The sequence below is a fragment of the Amblyomma maculatum genome, chromosome 11 (assembly GCF_055883805.1).
Source record: "Amblyomma maculatum isolate TAMU_Amacu chromosome 11, ASM5588380v1, whole genome shotgun sequence".
Classification (NCBI taxonomy): Eukaryota; Metazoa; Arthropoda; class Arachnida; order Ixodida; family Ixodidae; genus Amblyomma; species Amblyomma maculatum.
The window spans coordinates 84,394,891-84,411,272 of record NC_139354.1 but is presented as its reverse complement, the minus strand read 5'-3'; the positions used below and the strand labels follow the sequence as shown (position 1 = coordinate 84,411,272).

The 16,382-nt window shown below is 46.3% G+C and overlaps 1 protein-coding gene across 1 annotated transcript in view; it reads left to right on the top strand.

Annotated features, from left to right (window-relative positions):
- LOC146174292 (neprilysin-1-like) overlaps positions 1 to 16,382 on the top strand; it is a 128,402-nt gene that overhangs the window by 84,420 nt on the left and 27,600 nt on the right. Inside the window, exons 9-13 of the mRNA XM_084584986.1 lie at positions 5,835 to 5,965; positions 6,046 to 6,271; positions 6,659 to 6,757; positions 7,780 to 7,857; positions 7,943 to 8,055. Of these exons, the coding sequence (XP_084441112.1) occupies positions 5,835 to 5,965; positions 6,046 to 6,271; positions 6,659 to 6,757; positions 7,780 to 7,857; positions 7,943 to 8,055 (647 nt within the window). The remainder of the gene's footprint in view (positions 1 to 5,834; positions 5,966 to 6,045; positions 6,272 to 6,658; positions 6,758 to 7,779; positions 7,858 to 7,942; positions 8,056 to 16,382) is intronic.

Sequence of the window (16,382 nt, the reverse complement as noted above, 5' to 3'; positions counted from 1 at the left end):
TTAGTAAACTGCTCACCTAGCTAATGACACCGTTCACCGAATGGACTGTGGCTGAAAAAGGTGGTGGCCACACATAACAATAAGTTATCCAAACAGCGCAGAGGACAGAACAAAGAGCAGGAGAGACAAACAGCACCGCGTTTGTCTCTTCGGCTCCTTGTCTAATCTCTGGATAACTTCATGTCTTGGGAAATCATCATCTTTGTCAGCTGATAAGAGGAGAAAGTGCTTGTTCTTTTAGCCGCTTTTCAAATTGAAAGTGTCTGAAAATGAGTTACTCATCCTCAGAACCTGTGCACCACGTTACCCACAGCCGTCACTTGCGTTCTCTGAATAAATCTTAGAATCCTGCCTGGCTAGTGCATCTCCGGGGTGTTTCTCACGGAAAGCGCATGCAGAAAGCGTGCCGACCAAGCACGAAAGTGCTTGACACTAAAGAAAATTTAGTTAAATCGTAGATATTCAAAATTGTGCCTGCTGATGAGTCCACCTCAAGGTATCTGCATATGAAGCGATTGCTACACTGGTGGAACTAACCAATGCACAGCCAACGGACAAGCACTTAAGATATACGTGCATACTCTCAATATATACTCATCTATTGTGCTTGGATTCATACGCTTGCCGGGTAGCTTCTATCTCATAAAAGAAGTGGGCGTAATTGTAAGTAGTTTACCGCAACATAGTGAGTACATTTCGTAATGGCAATTCATCATGAAGAAGATGATGATTAGCTGATCGGCTGTCTGAGACCGCTCTCTAATTTTTAGTGTTTTTTCGAAGTTTTAGAGTATTAAGTGTCCCTGTGATTTGTGTCCTCAAAGTGCGACGATCTGAGGGTCCCTGGCCACCGGCGGAAGCACGTCAAGCGACCTCCTAGGCGCTCTGCGCCGTATGTACTCCGACATCAAACACCACCTCCAGCCGCACTCCATGCTGCACTAATGGCAGCAGAGCCATCGGCTAGTCAAGCGGCCCCTGTAGTGGCGGCAACAGATCAGGGCCCTGCGAAAAAAAGACCACGCGAAGAAAAAGCCAGTGATGCGGCTTTGGGCGACCACGCAGAGGGCATGGACCACGCATCCTTCCCGGTTGTGTCCTACAAGAAAAAGAGAGCTGCTGGTGTTCCGGTTGTCTTCGGACCCACCAGGTAGAAGGCAATCTATGGAAAGCCAACCCTAACATCGTGGCTTCGGCAGTTGTAGCGTCGGCACAAGAAAAAGTTCTCAGCCATCGTCTCGATAAGGATGGGACCTTAATGGTTACAGTATCAACATTGCCGGCTGCAAACCGTTTGCTCACAGTAACTAAGCTGGCTGGAGTGGCTGTAGAGGCCCGGGTACCGTATTCTTACACAGCCAGCTACGGGAAAATCCAAGACGTACCTGTCATCTACTCAAACGAAGGTTTGCAGGAGTATCTACGTGACTGAGGTGTCCTCGCAGCAAGGAGGCAAACAACATGCATTCCTGAGGACGGTGCCAAGTTCAAAGAGGTACGCCGTCGTTCTGTTATATTAGAATTCTCAAAAGATGCACCACTGCCTAAAAGAGTCACGCTTGGCTTCTGTAGTTACCCTGTAACTGAGCACGTCGGAGCAGCGACACAATGCTACAAATCCCAAAGGCATGGCCACATATCGAGACATTGCACCGGCCCCGTGCGATGCAAAATGTGTGCTGGCCCCCATTCGCAAAAAGATTGCACCTCGAGAGCGTAACCTAAATGTGCAAACTGCGATGGCCCACACCCTGCTTCATATGGAGGTTGTAATAAAAAGAAAGCTGCTACACTTGCATGCTCAGTGGAGCAAGCACGAGGGAGACCGCCCAAGCGTCATGATCCACCACATAACCCTGACGTGGTTTCTACAAAAACGTTAGATATATCCCAAAATCAGTCACCGCAGCACGGAAAATCACATGATGGAAAAACGTGTGATGACACGTACGCGGCTGCAGCCAAAAAGAAACGTGGAAAGTCCGCTGGCTTTTCTTCTCCAACAAAGCAGCAGCGACGCTCAGCACAAGACCCGACAAACAACCTTTCTAAATCTCAGCCTACTGCAACGCAATGTAACAAGAAGATCAGCGAAAGGCAGCAAAGCGGAAGCACCGAACAAAAAATCACAAGCCTGCTGATTCCGATGCTGTTTGCCGCCATCAAGGCACTTGTCCGCTCTAGTCCTTCGTCACAAGGACTCCCAGAAGTAGAAGCTGTTCTAGCAATGGAGCCGCTGCTGTCGGGCTCTTACGCTCCGCGGGGGCATAATATCACACATCTGTAATCATGGCTTCGACAGGAAGAGCTTCACCACAGCTAACCATCCACAACATCCATCGCACATGCACCATTTTCCAGTGGAACGCTCGTGGTTTACGCTCTACAAATCTACGAAATCTACAGACTGGGATATGTACAAAGATACTGCAAGCAGAGGAATTATTGCAGCAACCCGAAATGAGGAACTAATATTGACAATTGCTTATTGCCTGAGAGAAAGCACTCAAATCACAACTAAAAGCGGTAGCTTACCCAAAAATGATGAGACATTCCAAAGGCTGTGCGCTATTCGCAGACGAGCTGAAAGGAGAGCTATATGCACAAAAAAGCATTGAAGACCTTCGTGCCTGCCGACGCACACAACGTCACATTCGACGCTATCTGGACAAGCTTAGTCTGCAAAGATGGCTTGACTTTTGTTCTACACTGGACGTGAGCAAAGATGGCTTCACTTCTGTTCTACACTGGACGTGAGCCAATCAGTGGCTAAAACTTGGCGGATAGTTTGCGGTATGCGCACGCCCCTCCAGCAGCTTTACTCTTTAACAGCACGATCTCTGCATGAACGAAAATCCATTAGTCTCAGAAGAATACTGCAGACGACTGTCCGCAGGGTCAGTGACTTCCACACATTCCACAGATGGTCTGTCAAACATCCCCCCGGCGGCAGTGTCAGCGATTGACATACTTTTCACAATTGAGGCGTTAACCACAGCTATCGCAGAATTAAACAGACGGACGTCTCCGGGCCATGATGAAGTGACCTATGACGCAATCGCAAAGCTACCTCACAATTCCCGCCTTCGACTCCTGGAATACTACAACTCTTCCTGGATGTCTGGTGACGTCCCAACGGAATGGAAGTTGGCGAAAATTGTGCCCGTTTTGAAACCTTCTAAACAGCAACAAGTTATACATCCTTCCGACCCATCGTCCTCCTGAGCCGCGCCGGTAAGCTTATGGAGCGAATGATCTCCAAAACGCGTCACCTGGCTCCTCGAGAACAGAAATGAATATCCTGAAGACATGAACGGGTTTCGCCAGAATAGGTCTGCGACTGATAATGTTATTACCCTTGTCTCATCACTTAAAGAGTACCTTCACGCTGGATACATCCCGACAGCCGTTTTCCTTGACACCAAGGCTGCTTTTGATTCTGTATTTCATCATGAAATTATCGCAGCCTTGGCCTCGGAGGAAAGGTTTACAACTGGATTGGACACTGTTTACAAGAGCGGCAAATTTTTATGAGCACTCCACGTGGTCAAACTGCCTTTTATGCAGTGAAGAGGGGCGTACCTCAGGAAGCTGTGCTCAGCCCTCTCCTGTTCAATATTGCCCTTATACATATAACAAGAAACATTCCCCGTGGAGTACGCATTACAACTTTTGCAGATGATATCTGCATTTGGAGTGCATCACGTTCGCGTTATACAACGCAGCAACGAATTCAGAGAGCGTTAACGCACATCTCAATGCACCTGGCTCCCCGGGGTCTTCGGCTCTCATCAGAAAAGAGTGTTGCTATGGCTTTTACAAAGAAAAGAATGGCTCGATACCCGCTCCTTCTGGGTGGACGGTCACTCTCCTATGTATGATCACACCGGTTCCTAGGGGTTATAATTGACAGTAACCTGTCTGGGGCCCCTCAGATTAAAACACTCCATGAGATAATCACTGCAGCATCACAGGTTTTCAGATTCACGGTGGGAACACGATGGGGAAGTTACTGCCGATAGACGGTTCTGCTTGAAAAGGCCTACGTTAAAGGAGCGCTACGCTACTATTTACCGGTACTTCATCTTCCAACAAGAAAGAAGATTCTTGAGGCTCCACGGAACAACTGCTTGCGGATATGCCTTGGACTCCCAAAGAGATCCTCTGCATCAGGAACACTTGAAGAAGCAGGATGCCTCCCGCTAGATGTGACTGCCGCTCAAGAAACTATGCGCACCCATCTCCGACATGTCCTTCAAGTGAAGAAGCATTTCTTGCATCGTGTCCACCAAACTCACAGCAATTGGCTTTGGTCAAGCAGTACAGTTTCTGCCCCTCCCTAATATTATTCAGCCACGTAGTTTATTACCAGTCACCTTTCCTCCATAGACACAATCGTCTATAAAGGTGGATATGTCTGTTTCTGGCGTGGATGCGTAAAGGCGCATGCCACAGGCAGCATTTCTGCAAGCCGCTCTCGTCTACATAGTCAAGGAATATACGCAGACACCCACATATTCACCGACGATTCAACTGCTCAAGAGACTTCATCCTGTGGCCTTTATGTACCCTCAACAGACAATGTCCTGTCTTACCGGCTGCAGCGGAAGACATCATCTACGACAGCCGAGCTCCATGGCATTAAAGAAGCTCTCTCCTATATCCTGCGCCGCACTCCCGGAAGATGGGTTATCTTCACTGATTCCAAAGCATCTCTGCAAATCTTGAGTAACCTGCTGAAGAAAAACAATCATCATCCTGTTTCCCTTGACATCGGGTATCTTCATCATTTGGCTATTGCCGCAGGCCACTGCATAACATTTCAGTGGATACCAGCTCACTGTGGCATTAAAGCCAATGAAAAGGAGATGAAGCTGCTCGCAAAGGCCACCAACATCAAGGATAAATTAGGACCTTCTTCACGAAATTTGATGCATCCCAACTGGCTAAAAGATTTGCTTCCGAAAAAAAGTACCGACTTTGGAGCTTGCCGACGCACCACTACCAATTTCTATATTCTATTGACCCACATCTAAAATCAAGACTTCCTCCGAAATATCCTCGCCAACTAAAAACTCTTTACCACCGACTTCGTCTAAACTGTGCATACACAAATGGATTGCGCTACCGTTTCGGTGAAATGAACAGCCCGTATTGTGAAAATTGTGGCTCGGTTGAAACTGTGGAACATATCCTACTTGAGTGCACTGCGTACGCTGACGAACGTGCAAACTATGAACAAAGCATGGAGAAGCTCTCCCCAATGCCTTTATCAATGAACAGTGTTTTAGGTCCCTTAGCCTGCCCTAGGCAACAGAGACTCGCGATGAACTTTTTATTTACATATTTGAAAGACATTGGACTCCTTGACAAACTCTAAATTCACCTGGCATATTTCCCTCAGGCAAGCTGTGAACTCTATTTGTCGGATAATGTATTTCATTATTTAATTGTATATCATTACTCCATGAAGCACCTTAACACGCATTTAATGGCCGTGTTTTATCTCCCCCTTCAATTCTATTATTTCCCTCACCATTATTTTTTTTCAATATTTACCTCCCGAATTCCCTTACCCACACACAGTAGCATGCGAGCAAAATCTAAACGCCGGCGAAATTCTCTGTTTTTCCAATAAAGAGTCTCTCTCTCCCATAACAGTTCATAGGTGACCTAAGTGACTTCTTGGAATTGGCCAGAACACAAGTACAATTACACTCTTATTGAAGTAGAAGTGGGTTCACTTGAAATTAGCTACCTACAAAAAATAAAAATTAATCAATAATATCTGTCTTTTAGCGGGACTATGACACCATATTTTTCTTTCGTTTTAGCTGCCGATCTTGGATAGCCTCAATCGCGAGTTATCTCTCGCAAATATTACTATCGCCAAGGAAGAACAACTTGTTATGGTGGCGAAGGAATATTTTGAAGCAACAACGCAATTTCTGAAGAATCAAAGTCTGTGAGTGATTTCACTGTGTTCAATTTAAAAGTGTGATTCATGGAGTTGTTTAATCAGGGAGTTTGTACAACGCTTTCCAGGGCGGCCATCTACAACTTTGTCGGGTGGAGACGAGCGTGCAATTTGGGGCTGCTTACGTCAGGACGATTTGCCAGAGCCTATCAAGAGCTAGTAGCGATTGCAATCGGTGTGCAGAGGCCAAGGCCAAGGTGGCGGTACTGCCTCGGAAAAGTGTCTGGTCTGATGCCATTTGTGGTCGGTAAATTCTATGTCCAGAAGAACTTCGACATGGAAGCTAAGAAAGATGTAAGAGTTACTTTTGCCCCATTTGTCTCTTTGGAAATTACTTAAAACGACAGCCTAAATCGAAATCAAGAAAAGTTCATTTTGCACATGAAAATCTTGTTCTTTTCATTTTCTTTTTCCAGTAAAATGTAGCGCTCTGGTATTCTCTTCGCCTTGTGTGTCTGCAGCTGTGCTACTTATATTTCATCAAACTATCAATGTATGAACAGTGAATATGTGACATCGGCCTTTGAACGAGTTAAAGCATGCTTTGATGTGGTATGCAGAACTACATGCTGAGAGGAGAAGGCCCCTCTGCAACGCCAATCAATTACGCTTTCAGCAGTCGCGCAGTCAGCTTGAGACAGTGTCTGACTAGAAATATTTTGTGATGCACTCTCTTTTCAGGTCGAAGTGATGCTCAAGAATATCACGAATACTTTCACACAATCAATTTGTTTCGATACATGGATGGACAACACAACGAGGGATGGGGCTCTGTTGAAGGTAAATAGTTGAATCTTTTATGCACACAGTCGTGAGGGATGGTGTTTCTGTCATCAGCGTGGTTATTCAGCTCCACGCTTGCACAGACTTCGCTCAGAATGAGTTGGCTTAGATCAGTGTTTGTAGTTTCCTTGTGTCGTTTACAGCTGCAAGAACACCTATAGAGTCAAGGAGAAGGCCCAAGGAGCCCATGAGCACGCTAAAATAGGCTCACCTACTGTCACTCCTCATTTATCAGCACATACAGCACGTCAAGCTCGTCCTCTCTGTAATACTGTAATACTCCTCTGTAAGGACGACCGCTACGTGCCTTCGTCTGTGTTTGTGTGTCTCTCTGCTGGGCATTTTTCATCAGGTATTCACCACTCGGGCTAGTGGAGAATCATGGCTTTTTTGGTGCGTCGTGGCCATGTTTGCGCAAGCAAAAAGGCTTAACGTGCGTAGTTCATTGTGATGCTGTCATTGTATAGCAGTAGTCTTCGGAATCGATTTTCGTCTCGATTTCCTTATGATGGCTTTAAAGTAAATAAGCAATTTACGTTTGGTATCCATATTGCTAAATTTCCTCTGCTGGCGTAGGAATCCGTGTTCTCGATTTCAAAGTGCTGTGACACGACTTATCATATGTCACATGAGAAAGCTTCTGAAAGGTGAAAATAGAACTGCTTCAATTTAAACGTTAAAACAAATATTCACTCTCAAACAAACTAATACCTTTAACTTGCCTTTTTTGCGTCTATAATGCTGAATTAGCCGGTAATTTATTCCGGTCTGAAATTGGATAAAAAGCTCAATCACATCATATGCCCAGGCGGCACAGGTTACGTGTAACTAAGCTTCACAATCGCTATGGGCAGGTACATTCGATGAATCAAGAAACTGTTTCATTGCCTTTAATGTCTCCTTCCTCTTATACCGAGCCATTTCTCATGATGCGGAGACAAATCGCATAGAGATACAGCCTGTTACGGAAAACGTTTCACTAGGTAACCTGGATGCCTTTCTAACGATATTCGATGCAGTTGCAAAAGATGGAGAACAAGATAGGTTTTCCTGATTGGATACATGAAGAGGAATACATGAAATCGCGCTTCAGATTCGTAAGTGTTTCATCAATTTGCTTTAATCCCTCTTCTAAAACCTAAGTTATATCAATCCAATTTGTCGTCTCTTTGTTCATTGAAGCTGGAAGAGATCAGTCCTAGCGAGCCGTTCGCATTAATAATGAAGAAGTACTCGATAAATTCAGAAATACTGGAAATGCTGAAGCTTCGTAGCACTCCCAGCAAGAATACCACGTAAGTACGATATAGGTTTCTGTTGCCTCAGGTAACAGCAAGTGACTGACGACTAGACACTGCATGCATGCTATTACTTTTCTATATTCCCCAGCGCTATTTTCTGCCCTCAGATAGTTGCCAATGAATGCTTAATGAGTATTGGGGTTCAAATACAAATTAAATTATCCGACCAAAAGTAATGTCGTGCTGTAGTAGCACATTGCTTATGGGCACAGGAGTCCAAAAGGGGAAATAATAAATGAATAAAATACTCCTGTTATCCAATATCTGTTAGATGTTTTCGATGATGAAGGAAAAAGACACGTTCATGGTCAGCGTTCGTGCCTCACCAAAGATGAGGGTCTCACATTAGAAGCCTTGAGTTAACCAAAATATTAGTTCCATTGTTTCCTCTAGCCGCACCAATATTAATGATAATTGGCTACGCATGTTTGTAGCATGCGAAGGACAAACTCTCTTCAAAGGCGCGTAGGCGGCGCTGCAGAATGCATCTGATAAGAAAGGGGCATGATAATTTCAAAAGAATTTCCCGATCTCATGTTTTCTATAGGTAGCTTAGTGTGAGCTCGGTACATTATTCTAGGCACTTTTAGCTTGATACCATTAGGGTTCTTCTTCTAGGTCAAACACGATGGTATCGGCCACATATAGAGCAAATCCTGATATACCCCTATATATATGGAATTTAAAGGTTTGAAATTCCACACCGAGAAGTAAAACTGAAAAATTATTTATAAGCTCACATAAATGGTAAAAAGGATGTGGAAGTACATGAAGGAAAATAATTGCGGCGTAGTGATAACACAGGGCGAGCTGGGTATCGAAAGCTGCTCGCTAGGATACTGAGTCTCACAGGCCACAGGTAGGCAAGGCAGGCATGCTCGTATGCCTTGCTTTTATATATCATCTGCCCATGGCCTTTATTAAATCGTGATTGTTCTCGATTTATCTTTGGTAATAAAGACACATAAATTAAAAGGGGGATAGGTAAGCCAGAGCTGAGTGCATCTCGCTGAGAGGTCCAGTACGGGAAAGAAAATCTGCGAGGTTAACCGCTGAGAAAAGCGAATCACGCTGCCGCCTCAAGCCCTTAAAGGCGGAACTTAAAAAATTCCGGGGTACTTTTGCTCACTAAAGTGCTTCAAGGCGGAAGCCGTCTCCACCGCGCTGCTTAGGCACTGACTGCGAGGAGGAGGAGGAGGATAAACAGTTATTATTTGAGGAAGTCAGGCAGGCAGGAGCTTCCGCGCTTGATGGCCAAGAGCCCTTGAGCTCTGGAGACCTGGGTTGCCCGCTCGATGGCTCGCACTTGGATTACCGGGTCCGAGCTAAGCATAGCGGCTTCCCATTGCTCGCAGCTGGAGAGCTGCAGATCCCGTGGAGGCGGGTCTCGGGGGTATGCCCATAGTATGTGGTGTAAGTCGGCCCTCTGGTGGCATAAGTTACAGTAAAGGAGTGTATAATGCAGGGTATGCATGGGCGTAGGTTACTGGATTTGAAAGGAATGCGTCTGTAATTTTCGCCGGGTGATCTCTTATGCCTTTGTAAGAGATTTGTATCCCGGAGGATATATGGTATGTGTTTGACCGAAGTGTAGGTGCAATTCCTTGATAGGAAACCATGCGGTTCCTCGCCGACCTTATGAGTGGTCCCGTCGCCCGGCTGACTAGTCCTCGGGCGAAATTGTGGGCAGCCTCATACCAAGAAGGGAGGAATATGCTGATGTCCAGAATAGTTGTATTGAACGATGAGTCGTTTGAGTGGCAAGCGGCAACTTTAGTGCTATAGGGATATCCTGTCTTTTCTTTAATTTCCTATAGCGGTTTTAGAGTCGCTAATTATATGAAGGGCAAAAGTTGAGTTTATCGCAAGGGCGATCGCAGCCTCCTCCGCTTGTTCTGCGTCGCTGGCAATGACCGAACCGGCCGTTAGTTGTTTTTCCTGATAATTTGCAGTCACAATCATGAATGAATTAGGGTCCGCGTGTTAGGCTGCATCGAAATAGACCACGTTTTCTTCGAACTGGTATTGCTTGTATAGGGCGTTGGCTCTTTCTACTCGCATATCTGAATGAAATTCAAGGTGCATATTCTTCGGGAGAGGTAGGAGTTTCAAGTGAGTTCGCAGGCTCATTGAAAGTGACACTTTGTCCTGCTTTGTTGCGGGGTAACCGATTGAGAGATCATCAAGGATAAATCGTCCGGTCGATGTGTGGGTTAGCCGTTCGTGTTGAGAGGTGAGGTGGGCCTCTACCAGCTCGCTAAGAGTGTTGTGGACCCCGATGGCACTGAAGTGCTCCGCGGAGGTGTTTATATGGAGAGCAAGTGCGGACTGCAGTTTTACAAGTGCACTCCGCTGCCATCAGTCGCAAGTACCGAGAGGATATGCCCTCCCATATCTTCCCGCCAAACCACCATGGACAATGGATAAACCTTTGGTGCATCTTCGTATTCCCGGGATACCAAAAAATCAATGGTGACAATTAGTGGACTCAAACAACTTACTCTGGCGCACATCTGGTCAGAATATCCTAATGATATTCACGTATACGCCGATGGATCTATGTCAGCACAGGCATCCGCTGCAGCCGTGGTCATAACATCTCAGAAAACGAATCTGCATTTCCTATTGGGACATACCTCTACAACAACCGCTGCTGAACTTGTAGCCATTCGGGACTCCATTCGCTAAATATGTGGGGAGCCACCTCAAAAATGATGTATATTCACAGACTCAAACACTGCATTACAAATTTTGGAAACCTTCTTACGCCACACTGCTTATCCGTGTCTGCAAATAAACATTATGGAGCTCCTGACATCTGCACAGCGGCAAGGCCACATGATAATATTTCAATGGATCCCTCTCCACTGTGGGCTCCATGGGAATGAACAGACCAATGTTGAAGCGAAAATCGCACTTATCAATGGCCTCCAAACAGGTGTGTCTTCTTTAAGAGCAGATACGATGTGCCTACTTATGAGTTGTGTGAATAATGCTACAGCAGCTTACTGGGCCCAGCCAGACACCTGACCCATTCGTCTAAGAAGGCTCGATCGAACATTGAAATTTTTGTGTTCCGCGTGATATTCCGCGTCATCAGGCATGCTTGCAACATAGACTTCATTTAAACGTGGCTTTCACGTGCAACTACTTACATTTAATTGGACAAATGGACTCGCCGGATTGTCCAACTTGTGGCATCCCAGAGACTGTGGACCATGTATTATTGGTGTACCCAGCGTATGCGCGCGAAAGAAGTGTGTCAGCCGCTTCCTTGAAGCGTTTGGACAAGAGGCCTCTGTCTGCTGGGTGCTTGGCAGAACAAGGGGAAGGGTGTGCAGGCAGTGCGTGCTCTTTGCCGTTTTTTGTGCACCTGCGGACTTGATTCGCGCTTGTAAAGCAAGCTATTATGTCTGTATATGTATTTCATATGCCTTCTTCCACATCGTCCCCCATCATGACCTTCTTTCTTCTCTCCATCCCCTTCCCCAGTGCAGAGTAGCAGGCCAGATTTGAATTATACCGGCCAACCTCTCTGCCTTTTCCTTTCAATAAATCCATCTATCTATCTTGAACGGCAGTCTGATTAGGCAATCAACACGTTGTGTTTCTGCTACGTTAAGGTTGAGGTAGGGTAACGCGTAGGTAATTCTACTAATGACAAATGCCTGGACCAGGCGGACGAGATCAGTTCCCTTCATACCCGAATACCGGTTAGTGATTCGACGTATGAGACCCACTGTCTCAGATACACTAGTCTTGAGGCGATCGAGGGACTCCGCGTTTCAGCCGTTTTTCTGGATGTAAATTCCAAGAACCCGTATGACGGACACCTCTGGTATAAGTTGTCCCTTAACGTGTACCCGAATTTGGGTATGGCCTCCTGTGCCTGGTTTTCCACGCATGAGCAGACATTCTGATTTTCTTGGAGAGCAGGATAGACCCGCCCTCTTTTTGCATTTGGTAATGGTGTCCACTGCCAGTTGTAGGGTTTCTTCTGTTTCTGCGTCATTTCCTGATTTGAGCCACAGTGCTATGTCGTCGGTGTATAAAGTATGGGAGACACTGGGTATACGGTTGAATTCGTCCGGGAGTGATAAGAGGGACAAGTTAAAGAGAAAGGGGGACAGCACGGACCCCTGTGGGGGGCCGCGGCTGCCAAGTAATATTGTGTCAGATTTGGGAGCACCAAAATTTAGTTGACTGCGAGACCGTTTGTGATTGACTAGAATTGTGACAGATATTGCGCCTTTCTTTTGCTCTCAAATCATTTTAAACGCCGCTGATGCCTGCTGTGCTGCCTCTATTTGTATATATGATCTGTGGTGGGGCGTTCGAGGAAGTGCCAAATGAAAGGCGCCGCACGGACGCCTGGATCGACCGCCCGGGGGGGTCAGCTACGTTCATGTGTGAATCTCCTGGAGACGTCATTACCAGTCATGACGTAATGACTGGGTGTGACGTCGTTGTCACTTCCGTTTAATACACATGACCAGATGTGATGTCATGATGAAGTCACGGCCGATGACGTCACCATGTGACGGCTATTGTCTCGAAACATCAAACCATTACTATTCATTATTGATATAGTTAACCATTACTATTGGTTATTGATATAGTTAACCATTACTTGCGCTTTCTGAGTACTAGTTAATGTTTGGTTAGTGTTAGGTAAACACCCCTTAACTACTTACGTGATGCTTAATGATAGTTATGATGACGTCCAAATGCATGGGTTCCTATGGATATCTGCTTAACTATTTTATTATTAGCGGTGAATTATCATGAAATATTATTGCAAATGCCCTAAATCATGTTTCGGTATCAGTTGGCAGTGTGCGCCTGGGTTGTGTTTTCTCTCTGCCTCTAGTCCGGTTGCGCGGCACTCTGGGTGTATAAGCACAAGCTTGATTGACATCATTGGGATACTTCAAATTATGAACAGAAAAAAGCTGAATAATGACTTCGGCTGCATAATTCACATGGTCATTGCAGTGATGGCCTAAACCCTGCGATAGCCGGAGGTAGCACTGCCATGTCCGTGCTCAGTCGCGTGACTCGTTTCTGTACTCTAACTGTGCAATATCAGCGAATTTTAAGGGGAATATCTGTTTAGTGTCACGGAACGAAATCTCATGGGCGACAGTTGTGCGCGAAATCCGTGCGCGAGATCTTATTCCGCAGGATTAGTTCTTGTCTAGGGTTCCTGCCATCTGGAACTCTTGAACGGGCACCAAGGAACGCCACGTGACAGGACCGATCGTTTGCTGTCCAACCTCACACTTACCGGAGAAAGTGTGACAGATACTGCGCCTTCCGTTCCTGCAACCCAATTAAAATTATATGTAGCACTGCAACGAATGCCGATAAGAGGCAGACAATGAGAGGCAAATGATAGGAGTGGAAGGGTAGGCTTTCGCTATTCTGCTTTTAATGGGCATCTAAGGGAACCCCTAATAATTTAGCTACATGTGCACTTTTAAGGAGAAAGCCTTTAATGCCTTATCGTTGTCGACAGACGGTTGTCAGCATAGGTGTAACGCTTCTGCGAGCGAGAGTAAAATATTAATTATCATTGTCTTGCTCGGAAATCGAACCTCCACTCTTCGGTCCCCAGCCCAGCACTTCACTAACTGCGCCATGCCCTGGATCGAGAAACGCTCTTTATAATTCCTCTTTGCTATCGGGAGGATGATAGCGGGGCTCTGCGAGTGGCAGATACTGCACCTTTCTTTTTCTGTAAACGTATTATAGAACGCCGGGGAACATTGATGCGTCTCAATGAAATGCTGGTGGTTTTCGACAAGAGGCGCGTGATGTACTATTACTGCAGGTCATGACGACACCAGACAATGCATGCATATTGACCAATGTTGTTGTTGTTACGAACTTTATTTTTCCACCGATGTAGGGGGCCCTCTACTCCCCGCCCCCGGCACGCAGGCCTAAGGGACGGAGGCCGGGGCCTCCGCGACTAAAGACAGGCGAAGTGACAGTGTTTCTTCGCGGCTTCAGCCGCCAGGCGGACAGCTTGCTGCTGGTTGGCGGGGGACTCGCTCCGCAGTAGCAGTTCCCAGGCTTCTCTACTGTTTATGTTTTCCTTGGCGCCAAGCAGAACTGAGGAAAGTGGAAAACTTGGAATTCAGCATGTACGCGGACGATGTGGGTTACCCAGAAGCATATAGACCAACACCGATCTGTGACGTAAGCACGAAGCGGTGGCGCTTCTATCGCCAGCGTGGTCCGACTGGGGGTGAAAAATAGGCTTAGCGCCCATAGGAATACATGGAAGCGAAATATTCCAAAGCCGTTTTCTAATTTCATGGGTCATATGTGATGTCGTTATTCGGTACAGAGCAACCATGAACGCCCTGGAATAGATTGTGGAAGTGTGAAACCTCATTACTGAGGCGAAGTATTTTTTAAACAACGCGAAACGTATTGGGGTGCGAGTTGAGAGGGCGACCCATAGAAATATATGTAAACACAACTAACCGCAACATTTTGCTCGGTTCAGCAGCGTTGAACCCTTCTCATTTTTTGGTGAGCGTCTTGTACGACGCCCCGACGTCATGTTGCATGACACACTACATTCTCTTGCATGTAATGTAAGTCTGGCGACTTGCAGGACCGTTCACAGCGCGACAAACGGACCGCGCACCAACGTTTATAGATATACTTCTATAAACGTTGCCGCGCACAGTTGCAGACGACCATGCACTACCAGCTGTCGCTAGCAGACGCTCCGGAGTTGAAGGCGGCCGCGGTGGGTATCGCCAGCTACGCTGTCGTCTGCTGCAATGCGCGAATCTCGTTCGGTTCATATTGTCGTATGGCGTTTGACAACTGCTTTTTAAGTGTAATTCTGTCTAGCACGTATCACACGAGCGACAGTATTATCAAGCTTATTTACCCTATGCGGCAGCATATCAGAACGCGATTCGCTACACCCAGCTTGCCTTTTGGCGGTGTCTGGATTCATAACACAGGTTATTCGGGGAGTTTTAAAAGTAGACTGCCTCCGTAATGACGCACCATACTTTACCACACACTTCTTCAAAGGGCTGGTCAACGTTTAACGACCGGCCACCACTTCTGATGCTCTGCGAAATGAGAGAAATGCTCTGGTAAGTTGTGTTTACATGTATTTCTACGGGTCGCCCTCCCAACTCGCACCCCGACATGTTTTGCGGTGTTTTAAAAATACTTTGTCTCCCTAATGAGATTTCGTATTTTGATGATCTGTTCTAGGATGTTCATAGTTGCTTTGTATCGAATAACGACATCACAGGTATCCCGTGAATTGAGAAAACTGCTCTGGAATATTTCTGTTCCATGTATTCCTATGGACGCTAACCCTATTTTTCACCCCCAGTCGGCTCTGGCGCCGCGAGCGTCCCCTTTGTTTGTAAACACGGTGTTGGTCTATACGAAGTTGACCCCACCGGGCGTCCGATCTAGGCGTCCGTGCGGCACCTTTCATTTGCCGCTAACTGGAACGCCGCACCAAACAGCACACAGAAGCAGACGCAGATGTCTAGGAGGCGTTAGTACTGCCACGGCCGCTCAATGGAGGCGCCTCCATTGAGCGGCCGTGGTACTGCAGGCATCAGCGAAGTTTGAAACTAATGTAGAGATTTGAAAAGGCACAGTATCTGTCACAATGCTCCGCGGCCACATGTACCCCGTCGTAAAGGAAGGAAGGAAGGTGGGAGTGAAAGAGACGGAGATAGGGGTGCCGTAGTGGAGGGCTACGATCCACTGCGCTATAATGGCTTTCGCCTCTTCGCACTTTAGCGGTCCACAGTGTCCTTTAGAACTTTTTCTATTGTTGTGCCGTCCCACCTAGAGCGATCACCAATAAAGAAAAAAAAAAGATAAGTGTTCTTGATCACGCAGGCAAGACACCAGGCGACTAGCACATGTGGGAACTGGGAAGCCTGTTCGAACCCACCTGTTTACCACTGCCAAAATGCGCATGAGGTTTCGAGAATTTGAAAGTAGCTTTACAATTCAAGTCCCAAATTTAAATACAAAATTGGTATTTTATTAGTATGTAGGTTTTTTTCTGAGTGATGTTCCTTTTAGTTATATTTTATTGCTTCTGTGAACGAGGGTGGCAACGACAGCTCGACAGCTCGACCCGGTAGAGGCGATCGCGATCGAAAGTGCCCGCATGACAAGGGTATAAAGCATACAGTATTAAGTAGCTCCGAATACTTCGCAGTTTTCTCGATAAAAGTAACAATATCGAAGGAAATATTTGCCAGCAGTAGTTGGAAGTTGAGGCATTGGCAATGAGTTGACCATGCTGCACAGTA